Source organism: Schistocerca cancellata, chromosome 2 (assembly GCF_023864275.1).
Source record: "Schistocerca cancellata isolate TAMUIC-IGC-003103 chromosome 2, iqSchCanc2.1, whole genome shotgun sequence".
Taxonomy (NCBI): Eukaryota; Metazoa; Arthropoda; class Insecta; order Orthoptera; family Acrididae; genus Schistocerca; species Schistocerca cancellata.
Genome location: NC_064627.1, coordinates 204,957,899 through 204,982,284, shown reverse-complemented (window position 1 = coordinate 204,982,284; position 24,386 = coordinate 204,957,899). Strand labels below are relative to the sequence as shown.

Here is a 24,386-nt window from a genome sequence, read left to right as displayed (position 1 = left end):
CTTTGATGACGAGATCACTAAGGAGACAGATTTTATGATCCTAGTTGCCAGTTTTGGGTATTTGTTTTCTACCAACCAGATGTTATGCCTGCCTTGACACTTATCACAAAACTAAATTCTTGTGAATATGCGATCACTAGTTGACCAAACAATATCTGCCCAAAATAATCAACTGTTACCTGGCATTCTAATCATGTATTCACAAAAGGGTAATAAATAAGTCACATTGAATAGTTTTCAGACAGCAGTATCTGCTTAAAAGTGGCAGCCTTGATTGCAGAAAATGGCAGCAACTGATGCATTTACAGAATTTTTCTGGATTATAGAAGCTAAATGACTATCTAGACACAGAAGACCAAGAAATTCCTGTGAGCAGTCACAACACAGCCACAGTGTGAAAGAATACTCACAGTATACAGACAAACTGAAAAAATTAAAATGCATCGTTGTGCTATTACATTATCATTATAAAACACCAACAGATCTCAGTGCAAAAGGCGTGTTTTACAGCAGATATTTACAAGCTAAAAGGCATTATACACTCCTGGAAATGGAAAAAAGAACACATTGACACCGGTGTGTCAGACCCACCATACTTGCTCCGGACACTGCGAGAGGGCTGTACAAGCAATGATCACACGCACGGCACAGCGGACACACCAGGAACCACGGTGTTGGCCGTCGAATGGCGCTAGCTGCACAGCATTTGTGCACCGCTGCCGTCAGTGTCAGCCAGTTTGCCGTGGCATACGGAGCTCCATCGCAGTCTTTAACACTGGTAGCATGCCATGACAGCGTGGACGTGAACCGTATGTGCAGTTGACGGACTTTGAGCGAGGGCGTATAGTGGGCATGCGGGAGGCCAGGTGGACATACCGCCGAATTGCTCAACACGTGGGGCGTGAGGTCTCCACAGTACATCGATGTTGTCGCCAGTGGTCGGCGGAAGGTGCACGTGCCCGTCGACCTGGGACCGGACCGCAGCGACGCACGGATGCACGCCAAGGCCGTAGGATCCTATGCAGTGCCGTAGGGGACCGCACCGCCACTTCCCAGCAAATTAGGGACACTGTTGCTCCTGGGGTATCGGCGAGGACCATTCGCAACCGTCTCCATGAAGCTGGGCTACGGTCCCGCACACCGTTAGGCCGTCTTCCGCTCACGCCCCAACATCGTGCAGCCCGCCTCCAGTGGTGTCGCGACAGGCGTGAATGGAGGGATGAATGGAGGTGTGTCGTCTTCAGCGATGAGAGTCGCTTCTGCCTTCGTGCCAATGATGGTCGTATGCGTGTTTGGCGCCGTGCAGGTGAGCGCCACAATCAGGACTGCATACGACCGAGGCACACAGGGCCAACACCCGGCATCATGGTGTGGGGAGCGATCTCCTACACAGGCCGTACACCACTGGTGATCATCGAGGGGACACTGAATAGTGCACGGTACATCCAAACCATCATCGAACCCATCGTTCTACCATTCCTAGACCGGCAAGGGAACTTGCTGTTCCAACAGGACAATGCACATCCGCATGTATCCAGTGCCACCCAACGTGCTCTAGAAGGTGTAAGTCAACTACCCTGGCCAGCAAGATCTCCGGATATGTCCCCCATTGAGCATGTTTGGGACTGGATGAAGCGTCGTCTCACGCGGTCTGCACGTCCAGCACGAACGCTGGTCCAACTGAGGCGCCAGGTGGAAATGGCATGGCAAGCCGTTCCACAGGACTACATCCAGCATCTCTACGATCGTCTCCATGGGAGAATAGCAGCCTGCATTGCTGCGAAAGGTGGATATACACTGTACTAGTGCCGACATTGTGCATGCTCTGTTGCCTGTGTATCTGCCTGTGGTTCTGTCAGTGTGATCATGTGATGTATCTGACCCCAGGAATGTGTCAATAAAGTTTCCCCTTCCTGGGACAATGAATTCACGGTGTTCTTATTTCAATTTCCAGGAGTGTAGAAAGGATGTAGAAGAAGCCAAGAAGAAAAGCAATTTTAGCTTCATTGAAGGAACTCTCAAACCATGCAAGGTAGCCTGCGGCTTAATCAGTGAACACAGGAAGAAAACCACCTCTCCCTTAAGCTTGTGTAGTCCAGATGACTAATAGTTAATTTACTGCATTGGGGAAAACGCTACATACAATCTGAGACCTCAATATAGACCCTGCAGCTGCTGGAATAAATGACAAAAGATGCAACATGATTAACTAGATGGAAGAAGAAGAAGAAGAAAATGGAAAAATAAAGGTGGTAAAGAATTATAATAGAATATATACAGGATGTTTACTAGTGTCCTCAAGAAAATTATCTATGGAATTGCTGAACCATTGACTATAATAACTAGTAAGTGTTTCACTCCTGATGTATTTCCAGACTTTGTGAAACTTGCTCTGTCAGTGCCAGTTTATAGAAAGGATGACCCAACCATGGTAGCAAGCTTCAGACCAATCTCAATAAATCCAGTCTTCACTGAAGTCATCAAAACTGCAATGTGAGACCAAATATCACATTGCTTTGAAATGTTTACTCTTCACAGATGCACAGCATGGTTTCTGAAAATGCAAATTTACAACAGCAGCAGCACTGCGTCTGGTTACTAGGTTAAGAGTTTTGAGAAAAAAAGAATCAGCAGCACTGACACTTTCTGACCTTAGTAGACATTTGACTGCATTCCTCTTGAGGTACTCCTAAACAAGCTCAGTGAATATGGAGTTGAAGACACTGTTCTGGCAACCCTCAACCCTCAAAATTTTAGTTGGAAAACAGAAGCAGACTGTGCCAGTCCAAGGAGTACCATCAAGTGAATGAAAGCTGGAATACAGTGAGCCACAGGGACTGGTACCATCTGGATACCTAGAAGAGTCAAACATTGATCTCATCCAGAGAGAGAGAGAGAGAGAGAGAGAGAGAGAGCGCATTGATATCTACTTCAGGTACCTGTAATTTATTTGTGTCAATTGCACAATATATGTTTTTGCAAGATTAAGATGTTTGCTGTGAACCACTTTTAAGTCATTTTTTTGAAAGGAACTTCTGCAATTTGACTTAATTGTTCATATAAATAAAAATAAATCAACAGTTATCAGTGAAGTGGAAAAAATTTCCTTCAAAAAATTCTATATTCTATTGCCCACAAAAGAGGGTTTTAAGCCTGTTTCTTCATTTTCCTGGCAATATATGGTATGGATGTATTTGGACTTTTTATCACTATACTATTGCTCAAGCCACACCCACACCCAAAAAGGACAATAGGAGTAATCTGCTGAATTACTGGAACACTTACTGTGTTCGAACATTATAAAGTACCTTGAAGAAAACAATTTATTGACACACAGTCAGCACAGATTCAGAACGTATCATTCTTGTGAAACACAACTAGCTCTTTACACTCTAAGTAGTGAGTGCTATCAACAGAGATGTCAAATTGTTTCCATATTTTCGGATTTCCAGAAGGTTTTCGAGTAAAGAAGGTTTAGAGTAAAACATATGTAATATTCAGTGGCCCCGAAGTAAGTGTTTTAGGCCCTGTATGTATATTAACAACATAGGAGACAATTTGAGTAGCTGCCAGATTGTTTGTAGATGATGCTGTCATTTACTGTCTTGTGAACTCATCAGATGGACAAAATTAATTGCAAAATAATTTCGTTAAGATATCTGCATGGTGCAGAAAGTATCAATTGACACTGAATAAAGGGAAGTGTGAAGTTATTCATCTGAGTACTAAAAGAAATCTGCTAAATTTCAATTATGCAATAAGTAACAAATTTGAAGGCTGTAAATTCAACTAAATACTTAAGGATTACAATTATAAAGTAACCTAAATTAGAATGCTCACATAAATAATGTTGTGGGTAGAGCAAACGAAAGACTCTGATTCATTGTCAGAAAACTTAGAAGGTCCAACAGGTCTACTAAGGAGACTGCTTACACCATGCTTGTCCGCCCTATTGTGGAGCCGTGTGTGATCCACATCAGGTGAGACTGACCGATGACATCGAAAAAGTACAAAGAAGGGAGCTCATTTTGTACTATCATGAAATAGGGGAGATAGCACCACAGACATGATACGAGAATTGGAGTGGCAGTCATTAAAACAAAGGCATTTTTCATTGCAATAGGATCCCATGAAATTTCAATCACCAGTTTTCTCTTCCCATTGCAAAAACATTGTTGGTTTGGTACCCACCTACAGAGAGAGAATGGATTATCATGATAAAATAAGAGGGCTTGCACAGAAAAATTTAAATGCTTGTTTTTCTCCCACACACTGTTCGAGAGTGGAATGGTAGAGAGACAGCTTGAAGGTGGTTTATTGAACCCTCTGCCAGGCACTTTACTGTGAATAGCAGAGTTATTACATGATGTATCATTGCACAACATTACAGGTTCTGAAGAGACCTCCAATATCCTTACTGAATCATTTATGTAGACCAAGGACATGAGTGCAAAAATTGAACACTGAACCTTGTGGCATGCTATCATTGATCCTATTCTGAGTTTAATCTTATTCCAGCTGTTTCATTTGACAATGTGATCAGCTCTCTTGTATTGTTAAGATATGACTATCCTAGCAAGCAAAAGACCTTTAATGCCAAACTGTTTTAGCTTCCCTAGCAGTATTGTGAGATCTAGAGAGTTTTAAGATCTTGACAGCATCACAGAAAATGTCAACAGTCTAATTTTTGTTGTTTATTTCTACTAAAATTGAGCTTATGAGATTGTATGTTGCATCCTCAGCAACGAAGCCTTCATGGAAGTCAAACTGTAAGATGATTTTCAGAAACAAGAGTCTTCATTTTGTTTCAAGGTACTGCTTCAAAAACATGAGATAATGACAGCAAGTGAGATTTGTCTATAATTAGAGGTTAATTTCTGATCTCCACTTTCGTATATTGGTTTTACTGCTGCATACTTCAGTCTTTCAGGAATACTACTCGACTCATTGATTGAAACTTAACTCAAGGGGGGTGGTATGAAGTCAGGATGGAATTTTACTTCGTTTTTGGTGAATTGATTTATAGAAACTAAGCTGTCTTCCTCACTGGTGCAATCTACTCAAATACCTTTCATACTGACACCAATTCAGTCTACAGTTGTGGGCCAAGCATTTCATTTATGATCATCACCATTAAGCACACATACACGAGGAGCACAAGAACAACTTTCATAGCAGAAGCCACTCTTCAAAGTTCTGTAGCAGTTCCCAAAAATACAGCTTTTATATGCATGCTGTCCTGTTTAGAATAAGAGTTAAGCCTTTTCATGAATAATTCACCCTTACTTATGAAGTCCAGAAACTGAGCTAAAATTAGCAAGAGTCAAATTATTGTCCTGTTGTATCATCAGAAATAAATCAATCCATGAAGTACAAGAATATTTAGAAAAATTCCTGCTTCACTACATACAATAAAATTAATTGTATAGAAGGTATTAGCTTCAGATGTTCTTTGAACTACTCAAAATATTAAATAACCTGCCAACACATTTTAATTCCAGAATGAGATTTTCACCCTGCAGCGGAGTGTGCACTGATATTCAAGGTTCGCAGGAGAGCTTCTGCGAAGTTTGGAAAGTAGGAGACGAGGTATTGGTGGTAGAAAAGCTGTGAGGACAGGGCGCGAGTCATGCTTGGGTAGCTCAGTTGGTAGAGCACTTGCCCACGAAAGGAAAAGGTCCCGAGTTCCAGTCTTGTCTGGCACACAGTTTTAATCTGCCTGGAAGTTTCACATTTTAATTGATTACATCAAAGCTAACAGCTTTAATCTCTCCTACAGAAAATTAATAGTTTTGGGTATATTCAGGTCTAATGGGACTAGAAAAATGCAAGTTTGCCCTAATAAATGATATACATAAATATTTACATGTATCATATTTGATGAAAAATGCTCTTAATAGAACAAACCTTCTAAGGCCATATTTCTTTTCTCGTCATAGTCAAAGAGACTTGTTTGCTGTGTTACAATCTCCACATTTTTCTTCTCACAGCTAGATGCCTTGAGATCAGCATAGTCCATTAGATCCAACAATGCATTTCCAAGCCCTAAAAACAATAAAATTATTAAACTATGCTTTTAACTTTGATAATTTATTGCAATCTTTGTTGGAAAGTATAAAATTCATAAAAAATATTATACTTCATATATTGTAATAGGGGTCAGTTTATTCAGCAATTTTTGTTGAAAATTATGTATTTGATAGTTAAGTTTTTTCCTATCTTTAAATTCTTACTGACATGGCATCATGCCTCTGCCATAATTACTAGCAACCATTTTTCACTAAAGTAGCTTACTTTAGTTAATACAAAATACATAAATGAGAAACCAATATTAAAAATATATGTTACTTTAATAGAAATGCAACACTGTTGATAAATGAAAATTTACTGACTTTCCACTTCTAGGGCTGCAACAGCCTCAAGATAACAGCAGGCAGGAAACACAATATAGAGAGAAATGCATGCTAGTGAAGAACATTCATTCACTCAGGCGATCAGTTTGTCTCGATACGTTTACATGCAATATCAAAGAACTTAATCAGTTTCTTAGATTTTATTGACCATAAAGTACCATTGACTGATGTCACAAAGGAGTGAGTGAGTTAAGTTTGGGGTATGTGCTACTCAATGGGGGTTACATTGTTTGCTAATAACTGACAGCCCCCTGTGCCTCATTAGCAAACTTTAAGGCTTTTCATTTTCTGCTGTTAGCTGAAAAGGTATGTATGTGCTGTATTTTTAGTTCCAATGGCTCTAAGTATTATGGGACTTAGACATCTGAGGTTATCAGTCCCCTAGACTTAGGACGACAAACTTAAGTAACCTATGGACAGCACACACATCCATGCCCGAGGCAGGATTCAAACCTGCGACCGTAGCAGCAGTGTGGTTCCACACTGAAGCGCCTAGAACTACTTGGCCACAGCTGTATGTTTCGTATGTCATGGCAATGTCCAGTGGTTCAAGTTCCCTGCGGTCTCACTCAGCACGTTGTACCTAGCTTGTTGGTAGCCATGATACTCAGAACCTCTAGCTTTGTTCTCTGGTGACAAGGTTAGGCTGCTTCAGGATTTCAGTGGTGTCTCAAATTCTGTATATGGGCACCTAGAGCTGTCTTACAAGAACTCTGGCTTTGTCAAATGTTGTAGGCTGTTCACAGTAAACTAATGCTGATCTAATGTGCTGGGCAGTTCCAACTTAACATCCATGCTCTGCTGTTTGGACACTAATATGGCTTTTTTTGCCCAAATGTTGGTGGCACTGCACTCAAACATTCCACGTGGGAAAAATATCTAAAAACAAAGATGATGAGACTTACCAAACAAAAGCACTGGCAGGTCGATAGACACACCAACACAAACATACACACAAAATTCAAGCTTTTGTAACAAACAGTTGCTTCGTCAGGAAAGAGGGAAGGAGAGGGAAAGACGAAAGGATGTGGGTTTTAAGGGAGAGGGTAAGGAGTCATTGCAATCCCAGGAGCAGAAAGACTTACCTTAGGGGGAAAAAAGGACAGGTATACATGCGCGCACCCGCCAGTATTTTTTACAGCAAGGGGAGGAGAGATGATGGCATAAAATTCCATATTGCCTGATTGTGCCTGTGTCCCAGATTGAATTCATGTTCTCTCTGCAGTGGGGGCATGTGACACTTTATGGTGATCCACCTGCCAGATGGCAACATTAAGCTTGGGAGTCCCCTTGCTTCGAAAGAAGTAGGCTGTGTGCTGAACTGGGAACCATCCTCCTCCCACCACCACCACCACCACCACCACCACCACCACCACCACCACCACCACCTTTAGGTCTCTCAGCCATCAATGGCACACAACTTGTCACTTTATTTGTCCACATGAAAAGCCAGCTGCTTTGTTGAATGTGTGTTTATGCAGACTGTATATGCAGTATATGCACTCCCTGTGATCAGTAGAATTGCAAGCTCAATTTTGGAAAATTTTGGCACACTAATAACCCAAAATAATTGTTGAATTACTCTTGGGCACCACTCTTTGGAACTAGATTCTGCACCCACCACAGTCAAACAGTATCTTCAGTTTGAAGAAAGCCAGGAAGTGTAATGGATGCTGACTGGTAGGAAGTGTACCAAGAACCATTTGTAGTAAAGTAACTTTTTCATTATTTACTATGACACTAAACAAACATCTTTCACCTGTTTTCAGTTGTGAGGGTGTCATATTTAATAAACATCTCTCTAAATTGTCAAGCAAGAACATGATGCATTCACTTGCAAGTCATGTCACTATACCTAGTAATCGCCTTTACATTTCTGTGCATTCCATCACTTTTTGTATCTTATACAACTATTTTTGGTCATTGTAAGACTATTCTGGAACATACGCAAAATCCCAAAGATTGGCTAAAATTTACAGACGCGTGAAATTTGGCACGGACTTCGATGCGAGATGCCTTTAATAGGTTCCACAACGAAACATTGTCTCGAAATATGGTAGAAAATCCAGATAAATCCTGCTCATATGTAACGTACAGAAGCAGCAAGACACAGTCTATACCTTTGCTGCACAGTGCCGATGGTACTGTTACCGACGACTGTGCCGCTAAAGCAGAGTTATTGAACGCAGTTTTCTGAAATTCCTTCACCAGGGAAGACGAATGGAATATTCCAGAATTTGAAACACGAACAGCTGCTAGCACGAGTTTCTTACAAGTAGATACCTTAGGGGTTGCGAAGCAACTCAAATCGCTTGATACGGGCAAGTCTTCAGGGCCAGATTGTATACCGATTAGGTTCCTTTCAGATTACGCCGATACAATAGCTCCCTACTTAGCCATCATGTACAACCACTTGCTCACCAATAGATCTGTACCTACAGATTGCAAAATTTCGCAGGTTGCACCAGTGTTTAAGAAGGGTAGTAGGAGTAATCCATCGAACTACAGACCTATATCATTGATGTCTGTTTGCAGTAGGGTTTTGGAGCATGTAATATATTCAAACATTATGAATCACCTCTAAGGGAACGATCTATTGATACATAATCAGCATGGTTTCAGAAAACATCGTTATGTGCAACGCAGCGAGCTCTTTATTCGCACGAAGTAATGGCTGCTATCGACAGGGGATCTCAAGTTGATTCCATATTTCTAGATTTCTGGAAAGATTTTGACACCATTCCTCACAAGCAACTTCTAATCAAGCTGCAGGCCTGTGGGTATCGTCTCAATTGTGCGACTGGATTAGTGATTTCCTGTCAGGAAGGTTTTAGTTCTTAGTAATAGACGGCAAATCATCTAGTAAAACTGAAGTGATATCAGGTGTTCCCCAGGGAAGTGTCCTGGGACCTTTGCTGTTCCTGATCGATATAAATGACCTGGGTGACTACCTGAGCAGTTCTCTCAGGTTGTTCGCAGATGATGCTGTAATTTACCGTCTAGTAAGGTCATCTGAAGACCAGTATCAGTTGCAAAGCAATTTAGAAAAGATTGCTGTGTGGTGTGGTAGGTGGTAGTTGACGCTAAATAACGAAAAGTGTGAGGTGATCCACATGAGTTCCAAAAGAAATCCGTTTGAATTAGATTACTCAATAAATAGTACAATTCTCAAGGCTGTCAATTCAACTAAGTACCTGGGTGTTAAAATTACGAACAACTTCAGTTGTAAAGACCACATAGATAATATTGAGGGGGAAGGCGAGCCGAAGGTTGCGTTTCATTGGCAGGACACTTAGAAGATGCAACAAGTCCACTAAAGAGACACTACACTCGTTCGACCTCTGTTAGAATATTGCTGGGTGGTGTGGGATCCTTACCAGGTGGGATTGACGGAGGACATCGAAAGGGTGAAAAAAAAAAAAGGGGGGGGGGCAGCTCATTTTGTATTATCACATAATAGGGGAGAGAGTGTGGTAGATATGATACGCAAGTTGGGATGGAAGTCATTAAAGCAAAGACGGTTTTCGTCGCGGCGAGATCTATATACGAAATTTCACTCACCAACTTTCTCTTCCGAATGGAAAAATATTTTGTCGAGTCCAACCTACGTAGGTAGGAATGATCATCAAAATAAAATCAGAGAAACCAGAGCTCGAACAGAAAGCTTTAGGTGTTTGTTTTTCCCGCGCACTGTTCGGGAGTGGAATGGTAGAGAGATAGTATGACTGTGGTTCGATGTACCCTCTGCCAAGCACTTAAATGTGATTTGCAGAGTAATCGTGTAGATGTAGAACATAGTGTGGCAATCGTGCCTTTAATTACTGTAGTGTAGGCCAGTAATGCATTGCTCACATCCTGTTAAATGAAAGCAGCTGTATCAGACAACAGTTCTGAGTTCTTTCATGTTGCTCCTGAGACTCAGCTAAAAGCTTAGTATTAGTGACATGAGAATCATCACACTACAACAAAGAAATTATGCAATGATTTTTTGTACGACTTTGCCACACACAAATCCAGTAGAATCCTTTACTCGTCATCCGGTACTCGTTTGGGTTGTTGAGATCCTATCAGCATCATATAAGAACACATGCATAACTGTATGTATCTTTTGGGTTTCTGTAACTGGTTTGTAAATGTGACTTCACAAATATTGAGTGGTCAGTCCAGACAAATTGACTAAAAAGACACTGCAGGCTGGAGGATTGGAATGTGGGACAAACTTCTTAATTGCATATTGTAAAATTACAGTATTTCATGTGGAAATGTTTTAAGTAACATGAGGTTCCTTCAGTCTAGAATCTAGGCACTGGATTGTGTTGTACCCTTCAGTTGGAGAGTCTGCCTCGTGAAAGGATTTACCAGAATAACCATCTGTCTTGGTGTAATAGTGTTGTGAAATTGTCAAGGGAAGTTTTAAACTGTCACTTAACTGAGCATTTAGCCCAACTAGAAGTCACTTAGAAGTGGTTTCCACATAGGAAAGACCTAGAAATAGTTACTTGTTAATGTAAAAGTGTGACCAGGAACATCCAGCTGTAGATGGTTCATTTCTGTCTGTTGTGAGTTGGTGCAGAAAGTACTTAGTAGTGTACAACCAACAAGAAAAAGGTTGAAATCACACTGATGCACTGAATGATATTAAAAAACCATAGCATGCAAAAATAGAAACCTCATTAGCTTTATCCCAACATTCGTGCTGTAGAAGTAGGACTTTTACAGAATTCAGAAGGGTCATACACTGCACCTTAGTAATAAGGTGCAGATATAATTCCCTGCAGTTTAATTTACTGTTTACAAAGAAACTAACAATGATATTGCCAACTATTACTTTAGCATTAAGTATGAAGGACATCCAATAAATGGACACAGTAATTAATGTAGAAGAAACTGCGTTTTTAACAAAATGATATTTTACTGCTTCAACATAATCCCCACCAATATTAACACAGTTCTCCCAACAATGAAGTATTTTTTTATAGTTTGTGCAGAAGAGTCAGTCTTGTTTGAGCCAATTTTCCATAAACACTTTGACCACCTCATTGCTGCTGCAATTTTTCCTACATAATGCCTTCTTGAGTGGAGGAAACACAGGGAAGCAAAGGGACCCAAATCCAGACTGTAGGAAGAATTAGCTAGTATCTCCTAACTCATGTTTTCTGCATTTTGTTAGGTCATGGGGCAGTGTGAGAATGAACATTGATGTGTAGTAATGTCACTCACTTCCTTTGAGATCCACTACGTTTCTCTGTCATTGCTAGTTTTACTTTGCTGGTGAGTATGTCTGAGTAATAGGCCCTGTTTATTGTATGCTGATTTTACAAATAGGCACAAATGATATTTTGAGCATCCCAAAACACAGCCAATGTAACTTTCTTACACTGATGCTTGCATTCTGCATTTCTTTTCAACAAGCAAGCTAATGTGCTTCCATTACATGCTCTGTCTTTTGGGCTATGATTCAAAATGGTGAACCCAAGTTTCATCATACGTTAAAATCTTATCTAGGAAAGGGTCACCTTCCCTTTCATAGTATTCTTTTAAGTCTCTACAGACTGGGTATTGTTTCCTTGTGTTACCTTACCTGAGATGGAGAAAGGAGGAGAAAGGAAGAGTTGTCACTCACATTAGAAATGGTTACAATTATAGAAACATTGACATTCTTAAATAATTTAGTGATCAGCATTTTGAAGCATGTACCACACAAGTAGAAACACACAAAGGAAAAATAATTATAGTCACAATACACAGAGCTCCAACTGGTAATTTCCAGTTATTCAATGAACATTTGATGCAGTATTAAATTTCTGACCTTCTAAAAATAATGAACTCATAGTAAGTGGAGTTTTTAATTTAAATTTTCTATAGCGTAGTCACTGAAGATCCATACTAGAGTCTCTTACAACTTCTTATAATCTCATTCCCTTAGTACAGTTTCCAACTAGGGTTATGGGTACCTGCAGCACTGCTATTGATAACATTTTCATAGATACTACACCACACTAACAAATCATAGTATAAATCCAATATTTAATGGCTTTTCAGATCATCATGCCCAGTAGCTTACATTTAATGTAGTGGGGTTTGATTCAACTAATAACAGGAAGTGGGAACCTGTACAAATAATAAATGAAGCAGGAATTAAAAGTATAAAAAACTGTTTGTGGAATATAGACTGGAAAGATGTATACAATTCACCCAGGATAAATGGAAAGTATAACTGCTTCTCTAATATTGTCATAGGTAACATTGAAAACTTTGCCCTAAGAAAGTAATCAAAGCAAATAGATTAAATGTTTCAAAACTTTGGATTACAAATGGAATAAAAGTATCTTGCAAAACAAAAAGACTGTATTTAATGTCAAGGGAAAATGATGACTACAGAGCTAAATGATATTACAAATTATATCTTAAAATTCTAAACAATGCAATCAGAACCTCAAAATCTATTTATTACCAAGAAAAATAAATGTCTCTAATAACAAGATAAAAAAATTTATGGAACATAGTAAAAAGTGAAACAGGAAAACTAATCAGGCAAATGAAGTTATGTTAAATGTAAATAATGAGTTGTCAAACAAAAGCGCTGGCAGGTCGATAGACACACAAACAAACACAAACATACACACAAAATTCTAGCTTTCGCAACCAATGGTTGCCTCGTCAGGAAAGAGGGAAGGAGAAGGAAAGACAAAAGGATATGGGTTTTAAGGGAGAGGGTAAGGAGTCATTCCAATCCCGGGAGCGGAAAGACTTACCTTAGGGGGAAAAAAGGACAGGTATATACTTGCGCACACACACACACACACACACACACACACACACACACACACAAGCAGACATTTTCTGTGTATGTGTGGATGGGTGCGTGTGTGCGCGCGCGCGCGCGCGCGCGCGCGCGCGCGCGCAAGTATATACCTGTCCTTTTTTCCCCCTAAGGTAAGTCTTTCCGCTCCCGGGATTGGAATGACTCCTTACCCTCTCCCTTAAAACCCATATCCTTTTGTCTTTCCTTCTCCTTCCCTCTTTCCTGATGAGGCAACCATTGGTTGCCAAAGCTAGAATTTTGTGTGTATGTTTGTGTGTCTATCGACCTGCCAGCGCTTTTGTTTGGTAAGTCTCATCATCTTTCTTTTTAAATATATTTTTCCCACGTGGAATGTTTCCCTCTATTATATAAATAATGAGTTGCTTAGATATACCTCCAAAATCCTTTCACTAGCAGACAACTTAGGTTTGCATAGTTAGACAGCTTAAAATATTTAAAAAATGCATTTCCACTGAAGTTTGACAAAATTCAACTATATACTACCTCACCAAAAGAGATTTATAATATAGTTAGCTCTCTTAGAAACAAATGGTCCAGTGGTTATGATTAAATCAGCACTAACATTATTAAAAGTTGCTCCTCGCAACTTTGTGACATACTGAGTTACTTATGTAATGAATCCCTGCACAGTGGTACTTTTCCAGACAGGCTTAAATATGCTATTGTCAAACGATTACACAAAAAAGGACAAATCATCAGTGGAAAACTTCCGTCCCATTTCATTATTGGCAATATTTTGTAAAGTGCTTCAAAGGGTTATGTACAATAGACTTTATAAACACTTAATGTGTGAACTTCAAGTGACCACACCAGTGTTAAATGCAATATTGATGTTGTAAGGGAAACAATTTTTATCCATCAGCTGTTCTCAGCTCATCTCAGTGACACCATTCCAAGTACAAAGCTACTGCAAACTCATTTTGACGTCAGTCTGTATCTATTTCATGTCCCTCATAATTTATTAATTATGTTTTAGAGCATTGCATTAATGTGCATTTTAGTGAACATCTAGGATGTGATTTGTATAAATTAGTCAACAGGCTTGAAAATTTTAAATTTTGTATCTCATTCAGCTGTGTTGCTGATGATGGCATGGCTGGAAAGGTGGCAGTAAAAGAGTCAAGCAGTGGTGGACTACATTTGTGGCTATAGATCTGCAGTAGTCCAGGAACACACAGGATGGAAGGGATGGAGGAGAGTAGTAGTTGTAGGATGAGGAAGGATACACTGTTCTGGGAGATGGTTGAGCGAGGAAATTATGTGGAGAGAGAGTACAGACAAGGTTTGTCTTCAGCGTTTCCTGGATGACAATAGCTGCATAGTGAAATATTAAAAATTTTGCAAGAGAGATCTGTGTGGGACTTAGATGATAGTACACATAGGAAATTTATCTTGTTCATTAGTGAGCTGCTTCTGAGTTACTGTGTGCAATTTTTATCCAAAAAAGATCTTGATTAAACATTCTGATTTGAAATAAACTACAGTGCTGTCTAGTTTCAACAATCACATAGACAACACTTACAGTAATTGTATGACCCAAGGAAGAAAGCTCTGCAAATAAATTTTATGAACATTATTTTTCAACAGTTCACAATCTGCCCCTATGTTGTTATGAGCCAAAGGCTATTTCAGAACTGCATCTCCTAACCAATTCCACATCCAAGGTATCTAGTCAAATTTGTAATGGAACAGAAGGTGTTTTTAAGGGTCATGGTATGAGGTTTGACGTACATGGCATTCCCGTGGAACAACTCTTAAACAGGATTAAGTGTATTCTTGTCGCTGTGCATTGTAAATCAAAATTTTATTATGCTGCTAAAATTATTTTGAGAAAATTGTGTAGAACATTTAACTAATGAGTACACTTTTTCAGTGAGATTTCAATGTATCAAAAAATCTCACTGAAGAAGTGCCCCTAGTTGAATGGAAAGGAAGTGTTAAGGGACACATCAATTTTAGGGAAAATTTCCTGAACGCTGCAGTGGCCACCACACTGAAGTGGCCAAATACTGAAAATAAGTGAGTATTTTTGAAACATGAGATGTACAGTATTTTCCAATGCTGCTCTCCATAAGGGAATTAATATTCTGGAGACAGTTCCCTTTCCACAAAATGCAACTATAGTTTTATGATGTACTTGCGAGGTCTGTTCAAAACATCCTGTAACATTTATTATTTCACACCAATGGTATGTTCAAGAGAAATGTGGTTGGAATCCCTGCACGCACATATGCACAATGTGTAACTGCCAGAAGTTTCATTGTTGTATGTCTGTTAGTTATTGTTGAGTCCTGCATTGAGTAGAAATTATGTTGAACACTTTGCGAATTTCAAGATGGCATAGTTAGAGGAGCAACGCATGTGTATTAAATTTTGTATGAAACTTGAGAAAAACTTTACAGAGACATACCAGATGATGCAGGAAGCCTACAGTGACGAGTGTTTAAACCGTACTTTGTTGGTTCGCACATTTTAAAAATGGCTGGATGGAAGGCAAAGGTGACCCTCATTCAGGATGCCCTTCAATGTCTACTGACGATGTTCATGTCAGTAACATCAACAAAATTGAGCATTACAATTTAAGACTGACTGTCCGAGAGATTGCAAAATAATATAAAATTTCAGTTGGATCATGTCATGAAATCCTGACACAGCACTTTGGAATGCATTGTGTTGCTGCCAGGTTCATCCCACATCTCACAAGTCAAGACCAGGAAAGATCTCTCAAGCTGTGAAGAGCTTTTGGGCTGCGCAAAGGAGAATGAGATGTTCTTGAAGAGGATCTTAACTGGTGGTGAGACTTCGGCCTACAATTATGATGTTGAGACAAAAGTTTCAATCTTCACAATGGGTTGGGGAAGTTCCTCCAATGCCAAAAAAACAGCTTGTCAGGTCAGGTCAAATGTCAATGTCATACTAATAGTTCTCTTTGACTTCGAATGATTTAGTTCATGATGAATTTGTGCTAGAGGGACAAACTATTAATTGAGGGTACTATAAGGATGTGTTTTGACACCTGCAAGAAAACGTGAGATGAAATGGACTGAAATGTGGTGGAACAAATCACCAGCACATTCATCCTCGTTGGTGCGTGACTATTGCACAAGAAACAAAATCACTGTGCTGCCCCATCCTCTGCACTCTCCAGACCTGGCCCTTGCAGACTTTTTTTATTTTCAAAGTTGAAAACCCCATTAAAGGGCGATGATTTCCAATGATAGATAAGATCGAAGAAAATTCGCAGACAGCACTTCACGCAATTCAGAAAGAGGTGTACCAAGATTGTTTCCATAAGTGGACACAGCATTGGAAGTGGTATGAATTTTGGAGGTGAGTATTTTATAGGAGACCATGCACAATAAGGGAAAGATTGGTGTAGAAAACTTTTGTGAACCAAGTACCAGAATTTTTTGAACAGACCTCTAATGATGAAATCTTTTTGATAACAATGTTAAATTGTTCAACAAATATCTTTCACATCTGTTTTTTTGAAATATTAGGTGCAATACTTATGGAAATTGTAATGATGGAAAGAGATAGTAACCATAGCAAAATCATCTAAATTGTTGAATGCCAGCACTGAATAGTTGAAAGGGGAATATCTTTAGCATGTGTAAGAGCAGTTAAGAACCTAAAAATACTCAGTAATGCAATCCAAGAATTTTTTTCTTCTAAGCTGCCCCATGAGGCACAGGCATGTGTGAGCACTTGCCAGCTTGCTCAGGGGAGGCTCAGCTAGTATAGCCCTATTGAACATGTTCTTTAAATGTACACGAGTTACTTGCCTGCCCACAGATGCTCAGCCTGGTTAGTATGATTGTGTAGGCTACAGTATGGCTGCCTAAATGCATGTATGACAGTTCTTTGCCTATTTGTACTTCTTGCACTGTCTTTAACTAAGTACTCCTATATTTTTACCAATAAAAATGACTAACCCACATGTCACTAACAAGATTTTTCATTCTTCTTACTTCAGTTATACATTTTTTACATATGCTTAGAACAAACTCACTCTGAAGTACAATATGAAGAGACCATAACTGGTCAAGTGTGAGAAACTTACCAGAAATATTTGTGAGTGTGTCATCCTGCACTGGAGAACAACTTTTTGTTCTTGGGCTCTCTGCAGGACTTCTTACTGGACTAGTTGAATGACTTAATGGAGAATTTGCTGCAACATTGAAAGATGTTACTTTTGTTAACATTCTGAAACTACTGAATTTGTGTACAGTTTCTAGCAGTAATAAAACATGAGAACATACTTATAGTTTACAGTTTCTACCAACTACCTTTGCACATGTTTGATTCCGAGGCAAGTGATAAAGGACTGTTTGACCGACTGGCATATCCACTGCTGCAAGACATGCTGCTGAGAATTGAAGGATGCTGCATGAACAGATGAGGAGGAAGATATGGGCTCGGTAGAGAAGGCAAAACTGTTGACAATCCCCATGGAGTAGCCTGACCAGCTAGGTCTGGCGAGAGCAGTGGAAGTGATGGTGAATTGTATCCTGAAGAACATGGTGAACACTGGTAATTATTGTTCATCAGCAGTGGTGTGTCATACTTTTCACTATCCGTTTTTCCACCTGGAAAATGAATTATACACCATTTTAATGTAATATTCTTCGTGAACTCTGTGATTAATGAACTTTTTCCAGATATACATACTACTGTTGACTTCAAATACTGGATGATCATCAGGGATGAAGTAAGAGTCTGGTATATCAGCATGAACTGAGGGCTCCTTGAGGCTCAGTAGTAATTTTCTTGCTTCATATATCTTGCCTGAAATTAAATCATGATAAAATTTCACCTACACTAATAGTAATAGAAATGTGGAAGTGTTTTGTAATAATTCTGAAATAGATTGAAGCTTTTTGTCTGATATTTTATTGTTTATACTAAAAAGGTTTTTACCAACTTTTAGTCTAATTATGAATGTACGGGACAGACATTAGTACACTTAATTACATATCTGAATTCAAAGGCAAAATGATAATATTGGTAATGTGGAGGTGTAACAGTGTTGTTACTTTTTGAACATTTAATGCATTAATGAAGTATTAACTTGAACCAAATGCTTATCTTTATTTCCTCTCTGAATACTGTTATGTCTTATGTTGGATAAAATGTACTAAATTATGTGTCTCCTTGGAAGGACTGCTTAACAATATTTGATAAGCAAAAGTAAACATATCAGAACCCTAAATATTAACTACAAAGTTTCATGTGCTTTTGTAAACACAGAAACTGCATTGAGAAAATTTTGAGAGAATTGGTGACCAGTATTCACCATCAGGAGTCAAAATATTAATGCTACCAATAGGTGCATACAGAAGTACACAACACTACCCTAGCTTTCAAGAATAGGAGTTCCTTCCTCTGAGAGGAGGGGGGGGGGGCTAAGTCCCAAAAATTGAAAAGGAAGGGATCACTCAGACCCTCCTCCATCCATCTGCCAACCTTACAGAATGAAGGACCTCATTTGAAAACTTCAAAACAATCTAATCACATTAGTTAAAAAGAATGTGTATTTGTAGCAGTCATTCCATTCAGTTTTCCAATGCCAAATGGGTTTTCTTATGTAATATTTATTGGAAAAGGAAAAACTAATGCCCAGTAAATTATTTTGTCATTGTAGAACAGTTGTTGGATGTTTAGCCTACTTAAAGCCAGTAGACTGTATCAATTTTGTAAACAATTGCAACACCAGAGCAAAGGAAGGAGATTATCATTAGTGCAATATAGTTACAGAATTGTTTGCATTACACTACACTTTTGAAAACTGCACTTTCATCCAGTTTTGATGAGCGAGGGAATCGAGTCTCCATTACTTGTAGGTATTCACACTACTGAAACATCCAACAGGAAGTGAGATTAGATATTAGCATCTGGTACCATGGTTTAATTAGTTTAAGTAATTACCTGGTAAAGTTTTCTTGAAAATTTTCAACACACTGAAATCCAGTTGTCCGCAAAACTATCACTATAATAATCCCTGTTACAACCACCTACATATCACTTCAACAGGGACCATGAGGACAAGATCAAGCTAATTACAGCATGCAGAGAGGTATTTAAACAACCATTCTTCCCACACTCCTTACATGGAGTGAACAGGAAGCAGCTCTAGTAACAGTTACAATACCTCCAGTCATGCACTTCATAGTGCTTTGCAGGTTATGGACATAGACGTAGATGTGGATCATTGTAATATTGTGTGTCTTTTCATATTGATGGGAAAATATGCTCTGGTTCCAAGAGAAGTATAACATTGACAAAGTACTCCAATTTTATTGACTGAATGAAATAATGAACTGTCACCCCTATTGTCTTCTTTAATTTGACTATATATAATCTTACTGGCCTTGCAAACAGTGGTCTGAATTTAAAAAAACAAAAAACAAAAAAAAGAAACAAAAAACCCACTCCAGAGTTGGTGCATGAACTACTACTGTCCACTTAGTGATTGCCTTAAATATTCTTTACACCTAAACTGATATTGAGTACATTATAACTTATTATCAAAAAATGGTAAACAGTTTACAATGCTTAGATTAGAAAAGACACTAGCTATGAAGCACAATCTAACTTTTTTATTTTATGAATATTGATTTTAGTCAGCACACACACACACACACACACACACACACACACACACACACACACACACACACACACACACACGCATGCACACACCGAAAATACACAGAAATTCTCAGATCTATGACAGAGCACTTTTAAACTTAAAGTTATCTTTACAGTTTATCAGAAATGATTACTACCACACACAGCTGGTGCTGTGACTGTATTGATTTGTGCTGGTAAACCATCTGAAGCAATTCATCTTATGAAGACACTTGGTTCATCTTTAAATCAGGTTTCCATTAGATGAAGTGGAAGTTCATTATTTTGTACAATCTGCATAATAGCTTTTCATTGTCAAACATACGTTGATAAATAACCAGAATACATATCTGTAATCCATATTGATCTATGAAGTGGCAGTTATTTTTGGAGGATTTATTTCACTATGTTTTTGTAGACTGAAGTTGAAATCGATTTAGAACTATTTAAGATGCAGTGTGTCAAAGACAGAACTTAAAAAAAATTGTTTGAAATTATTTTAACCTTTCAGTTATTCATAGCAGCTATGATAGCAACTTAAGTGTGGCATTTTATTCAAAATTAGTCTGCCCTTATATTCAGTTTCACCAAATCAATCCTAAAATACTTTGTGTCCTACTTTAGAACAGGAAACATTCTCTGATGAATTTAAGTGTGTGTACACAAACCTTGTGGTTGGAAAGAGGCACAAATCACCCCCTACTAGAAGTATAGCTGAAGTGATCAACAGAAGTAACATCTAATAACCTTCACGTCCATTTCTTATAAAATCTTAGAACACAGACTTCATGGATGATTCAGTTACCTATAATGATAGTGTCTGAAAGAAGCTGTATAAATATTCAGTTAGATCATAAGGTCTTAACATGGTGCAAATACTGGCAACTTCTTTTATATGTTCAGAAATGTGAAACTGTGCACTTAACCATATGCAAAAACTTGATATCCTATAGTAATGAATCTAGCCGCCTCAGGACTTTTGCACTGTCAACTGAAATTTTCAATGATGTTTAAGTTTTGGGTTGACTTGGGTGAATTTCCTTCCCTAAATTACACATTTCTACTCTGTAGGTATTTCTGAACATAAGTCAGAAAATTAACTAAAGTCAGGTCAAAATTTATATAGAATCAAACATTTTGGTTCACAGCACGAAAGTTCCAAGATTCACTACAATAGGATACTACATTTTATTCGTTTTGTTGAGTGAAGAGTTTTACATTTCTGAACATTTAAAGCAAGTTGTCAGTCTTTGCACCAGTTTGAGCTAACTGAATATTATGTAGCTTCTTGCAGACTATTCCATTGTAGATAACTGTATCATTTATGAAAATCAGTTTACAAAGAAGAGCACATATTAAACACTTGTGTGAGCCATCCTAGAATACTGCACAGTTGTGTGGGATGCATACACAAGAGGACAACAGTTAACATAGAATGCATTCAGAGAAGGGCAACATGAATGGTCAAAAGTTTATTTGACCGAAATGAGTGTGTCACAGATGTTCCAAGAACTGAACTGGCAGACTAAGATAGATGGAAACTATTCTGAGGAAGTCTAACTACTGAAGAACTTGACTGTAGGAATAATCTACAATTCCATAAACATTGCTCACATAGGGATTATGGGGACAAGATAAATTAGAGCATGCAAAGAGGCATTAAACAGTCATTCTTCCTGAACTGCATATGTGAATGGAATAGGAAAAAATTCCATTAATTGGTACAGTGGGATGTACCATCTGCTGAACACTTCACAGTAGTTTCAAGAATACTCTTAGCACAAATGTAATGAGCTACCTCTAATAACACAACCACTTTATGCCAACCAGCAAGACCTGTGAAATCACTGGTCATATGAAACCAGACACACATTTCTCTTTTAACATTCTCAAAACCAGGGCTCAAGGTAGTCTGGTAGATATAGTATTTCTCAAATTCCAGAAAGCATTTTATTAGTAACACATCTAGACTTAAGAGAAGTTTGATCATATGGGATATCAAGCATAATTTGTGACTGAATTGAGGTTTTTGTGGTAGGGATGGCAACATATCTTTGATCAAGAATTGATAGTTGAAATGACATCAGTTGTGCCTTAGACTCGTGTATTTGGACTCTTGCTCTTTGTTTTATATATTAATGACCTTGAAAACAATAGTAACCTCAGAGTTTTTGCAGATGGTGCAGCTGTCTGTAGTGTATTGTCTGGAAAAAGCTGCAAAAAGTATTCAGTCATATCTTGGTAAGATTTCAGAATGGCACTTCTCAAATAAATAAATAAATAAATAAATAAACTAGAATACTTAGCGTCCTGTGGCTAGGAAGTCAATGTAACAGTTACAGTGTGTCAACTCTCACAAATCTGGAGCATAGCAATTTTCAGAAACGTGAAGTGGAACAATCACATATGCTCAGTCTTAGGTGACAGCTTGGCAGGCTCAGTTAATTAGTGGAATACTAGGGAAAAAAGTCAATCTAAAAAGGAGAATGCTTGCAAAACAGTGATTCAGCCGATCATTGACACTGCTCATTTGTGTAGGTGTCAGGCCTTGTCATAAAGCAGTGGATGGTGTGCCTGGGAACAGAGAGGAAGTGAGATCAAATCCTTGTCAGACCAGGAAAATTTTTGATCTGCCTTTAATCTAGCCTTAACCTCTCTGTGTGGGGAGTCACTATGCACTATAGAGGTTATGATTTCACATTGAGCTGTAGGTCCTCTTTCCCTGATTGGATAAGTAGCAGGCCTTTACCGAGACAGACAGGGACACTAACAGAAAATTCAGGCCAGAGGGGTTACAAGGATGAAGGAAATTTTTCATTGTGTTCCGAGCTACACAATTGAGAAAAGCTGGTGTTAAGCGAAGAATCCAGATGTAAAAAGCCATGAAGCAATCATTGTAGAGAAGCACTGCATGTTGAACTGCATACTCAGCACCTGGGCTGTCCAGCTGTCTGGCAGTGGCCATTAATGTGGACAGGCAGCTTGTTATTTGTCATGTTCACATACCTTGCTGCTGACCACTTCACGGTAGTTTTGAGTGCACTGAGCACAAATGTAATGAGCTACCTCTCACAACACAACCACTTTATGCCAATGGTTGCATGTAAGTTGGTAGATTCTATGGCTACTTTCACTGATGCAGGGAAGACAGTCTGGGATGGATCTGTCCCTCCTCACCCCCACTCCTCACTGCACTCCTACCTTCTACATGCTTGTGTAACTACAAGAACCCAGTCACCCAGGATACCCCATTTAGCCTGAATAATGTACACCCACAGATAATCTCTATGCTCATGCCCCAGACAGCTTCAGCTTGTTACTTATAACCAGCTCTCATGGTGATGTGTCTAGAATGGCGTTGTGTAGGCAATGATTCTTTGGGGAGATAGGTGTGGATGCACCAGAAGACAGTTCAGGGATACAAAAAACACTGAATCTGTTTGTTTACATCCCTCAATGTTTGATGCTGGTAGTGTTGATCCCTGGTGAGCATGACAAATACACTGCCATGACATCATGTAGTATGTTGACCTCCCAGCCTGGCTGTCCACAGAAGAGCAGGCCTGGTGCTTTTGTTGCAGATGCTTTGTCAAGAGAAGTCTCATGTTACTAGCCCTTAGCTGGACATCACTGCAAATACAGCAGATTGCATCTGAATTTTGTATTGCTCTCTCGCTTGGCTTAAGAAAACCAAATGGAGAACATATTCGATGACACTGACTCTTGTGGGCCACTAGGAAGACCACACTGTAGTTCCTTCTCTAAATCCTTGCACAAATGAAAAAAATGGCTGACATCGAAATAAGTGTCCAAGGAATAGAAAAGCAACTGGAATCACTAAGAGGAAAGTCCACTGGACCTGATGGGATACCAATTCGATTCTACACAGAGTACGCGAAAGAACTTGTCCCCCTTGTAACAGTCATGTACCGCAAGTCTCTAGAGGAACAGAAGGTTCCAAATGATTGGAAAAGAGCACAGGCAGTCCCAGTCTACAAGAAGGGTTGTCTAGCAGATGCGCAAAACTATATACCTATATGTCTAACGTCGATCTGTTGTAGAATTTTAGAACATGTTTTTGCTCGTGTATCATGTCGTTTCTGGAAACCCAGAATCTACTCTGTAGGAATCAACATGGATTCCGGAAACAGTGATCGTCTGAGACCCAACTTGCTTTATTTGTTCATGAGACCCAGAAAATATTAGATACAGGCTCCCAGGTAGATGCTATTTTCCTTGACTTCAGGAAGGCATTCAATACAGTTCTGCACTGTCGCCTGAGAAAGTAGGAGCCTACGGAATATCAGACCAGCTGTGTGGCTGGATTGAAGAGTGTTTAGCAAACAGAATACAGCATGTTCTCAATGGAGAGACATCTACAGGCGTTAAAGTAACCTCTGCATGCCACAGTGGAGTGTTATGGGACCATTGCTTTTCACAATATATTTATATAAATGACCTAGTAGATAGTGTCTGAAGTTCCATGCGGCTTTTCGTGGATGATGCTGTAGTATACA

At 39.0% G+C, this 24,386-nt stretch overlaps 1 protein-coding gene across 1 annotated transcript in view; it reads right to left on the bottom strand.

Annotated features, from left to right (window-relative positions):
- Nucleotides 1-24,386, bottom strand: part of LOC126152458 (protein bicaudal C homolog 1) — a 310,606-nt gene that overhangs the window by 12,617 nt on the left and 273,603 nt on the right. Inside the window, exons 9-12 of the mRNA XM_049916007.1 lie at nt 17,911-18,027; nt 17,526-17,828; nt 17,303-17,410; nt 5,908-6,045 (exon numbers count right to left, since the gene is read on the bottom strand). Of these exons, the coding sequence (XP_049771964.1) occupies nt 5,908-6,045; nt 17,303-17,410; nt 17,526-17,828; nt 17,911-18,027 (666 nt within the window). The remainder of the gene's footprint in view (nt 1-5,907; nt 6,046-17,302; nt 17,411-17,525; nt 17,829-17,910; nt 18,028-24,386) is intronic.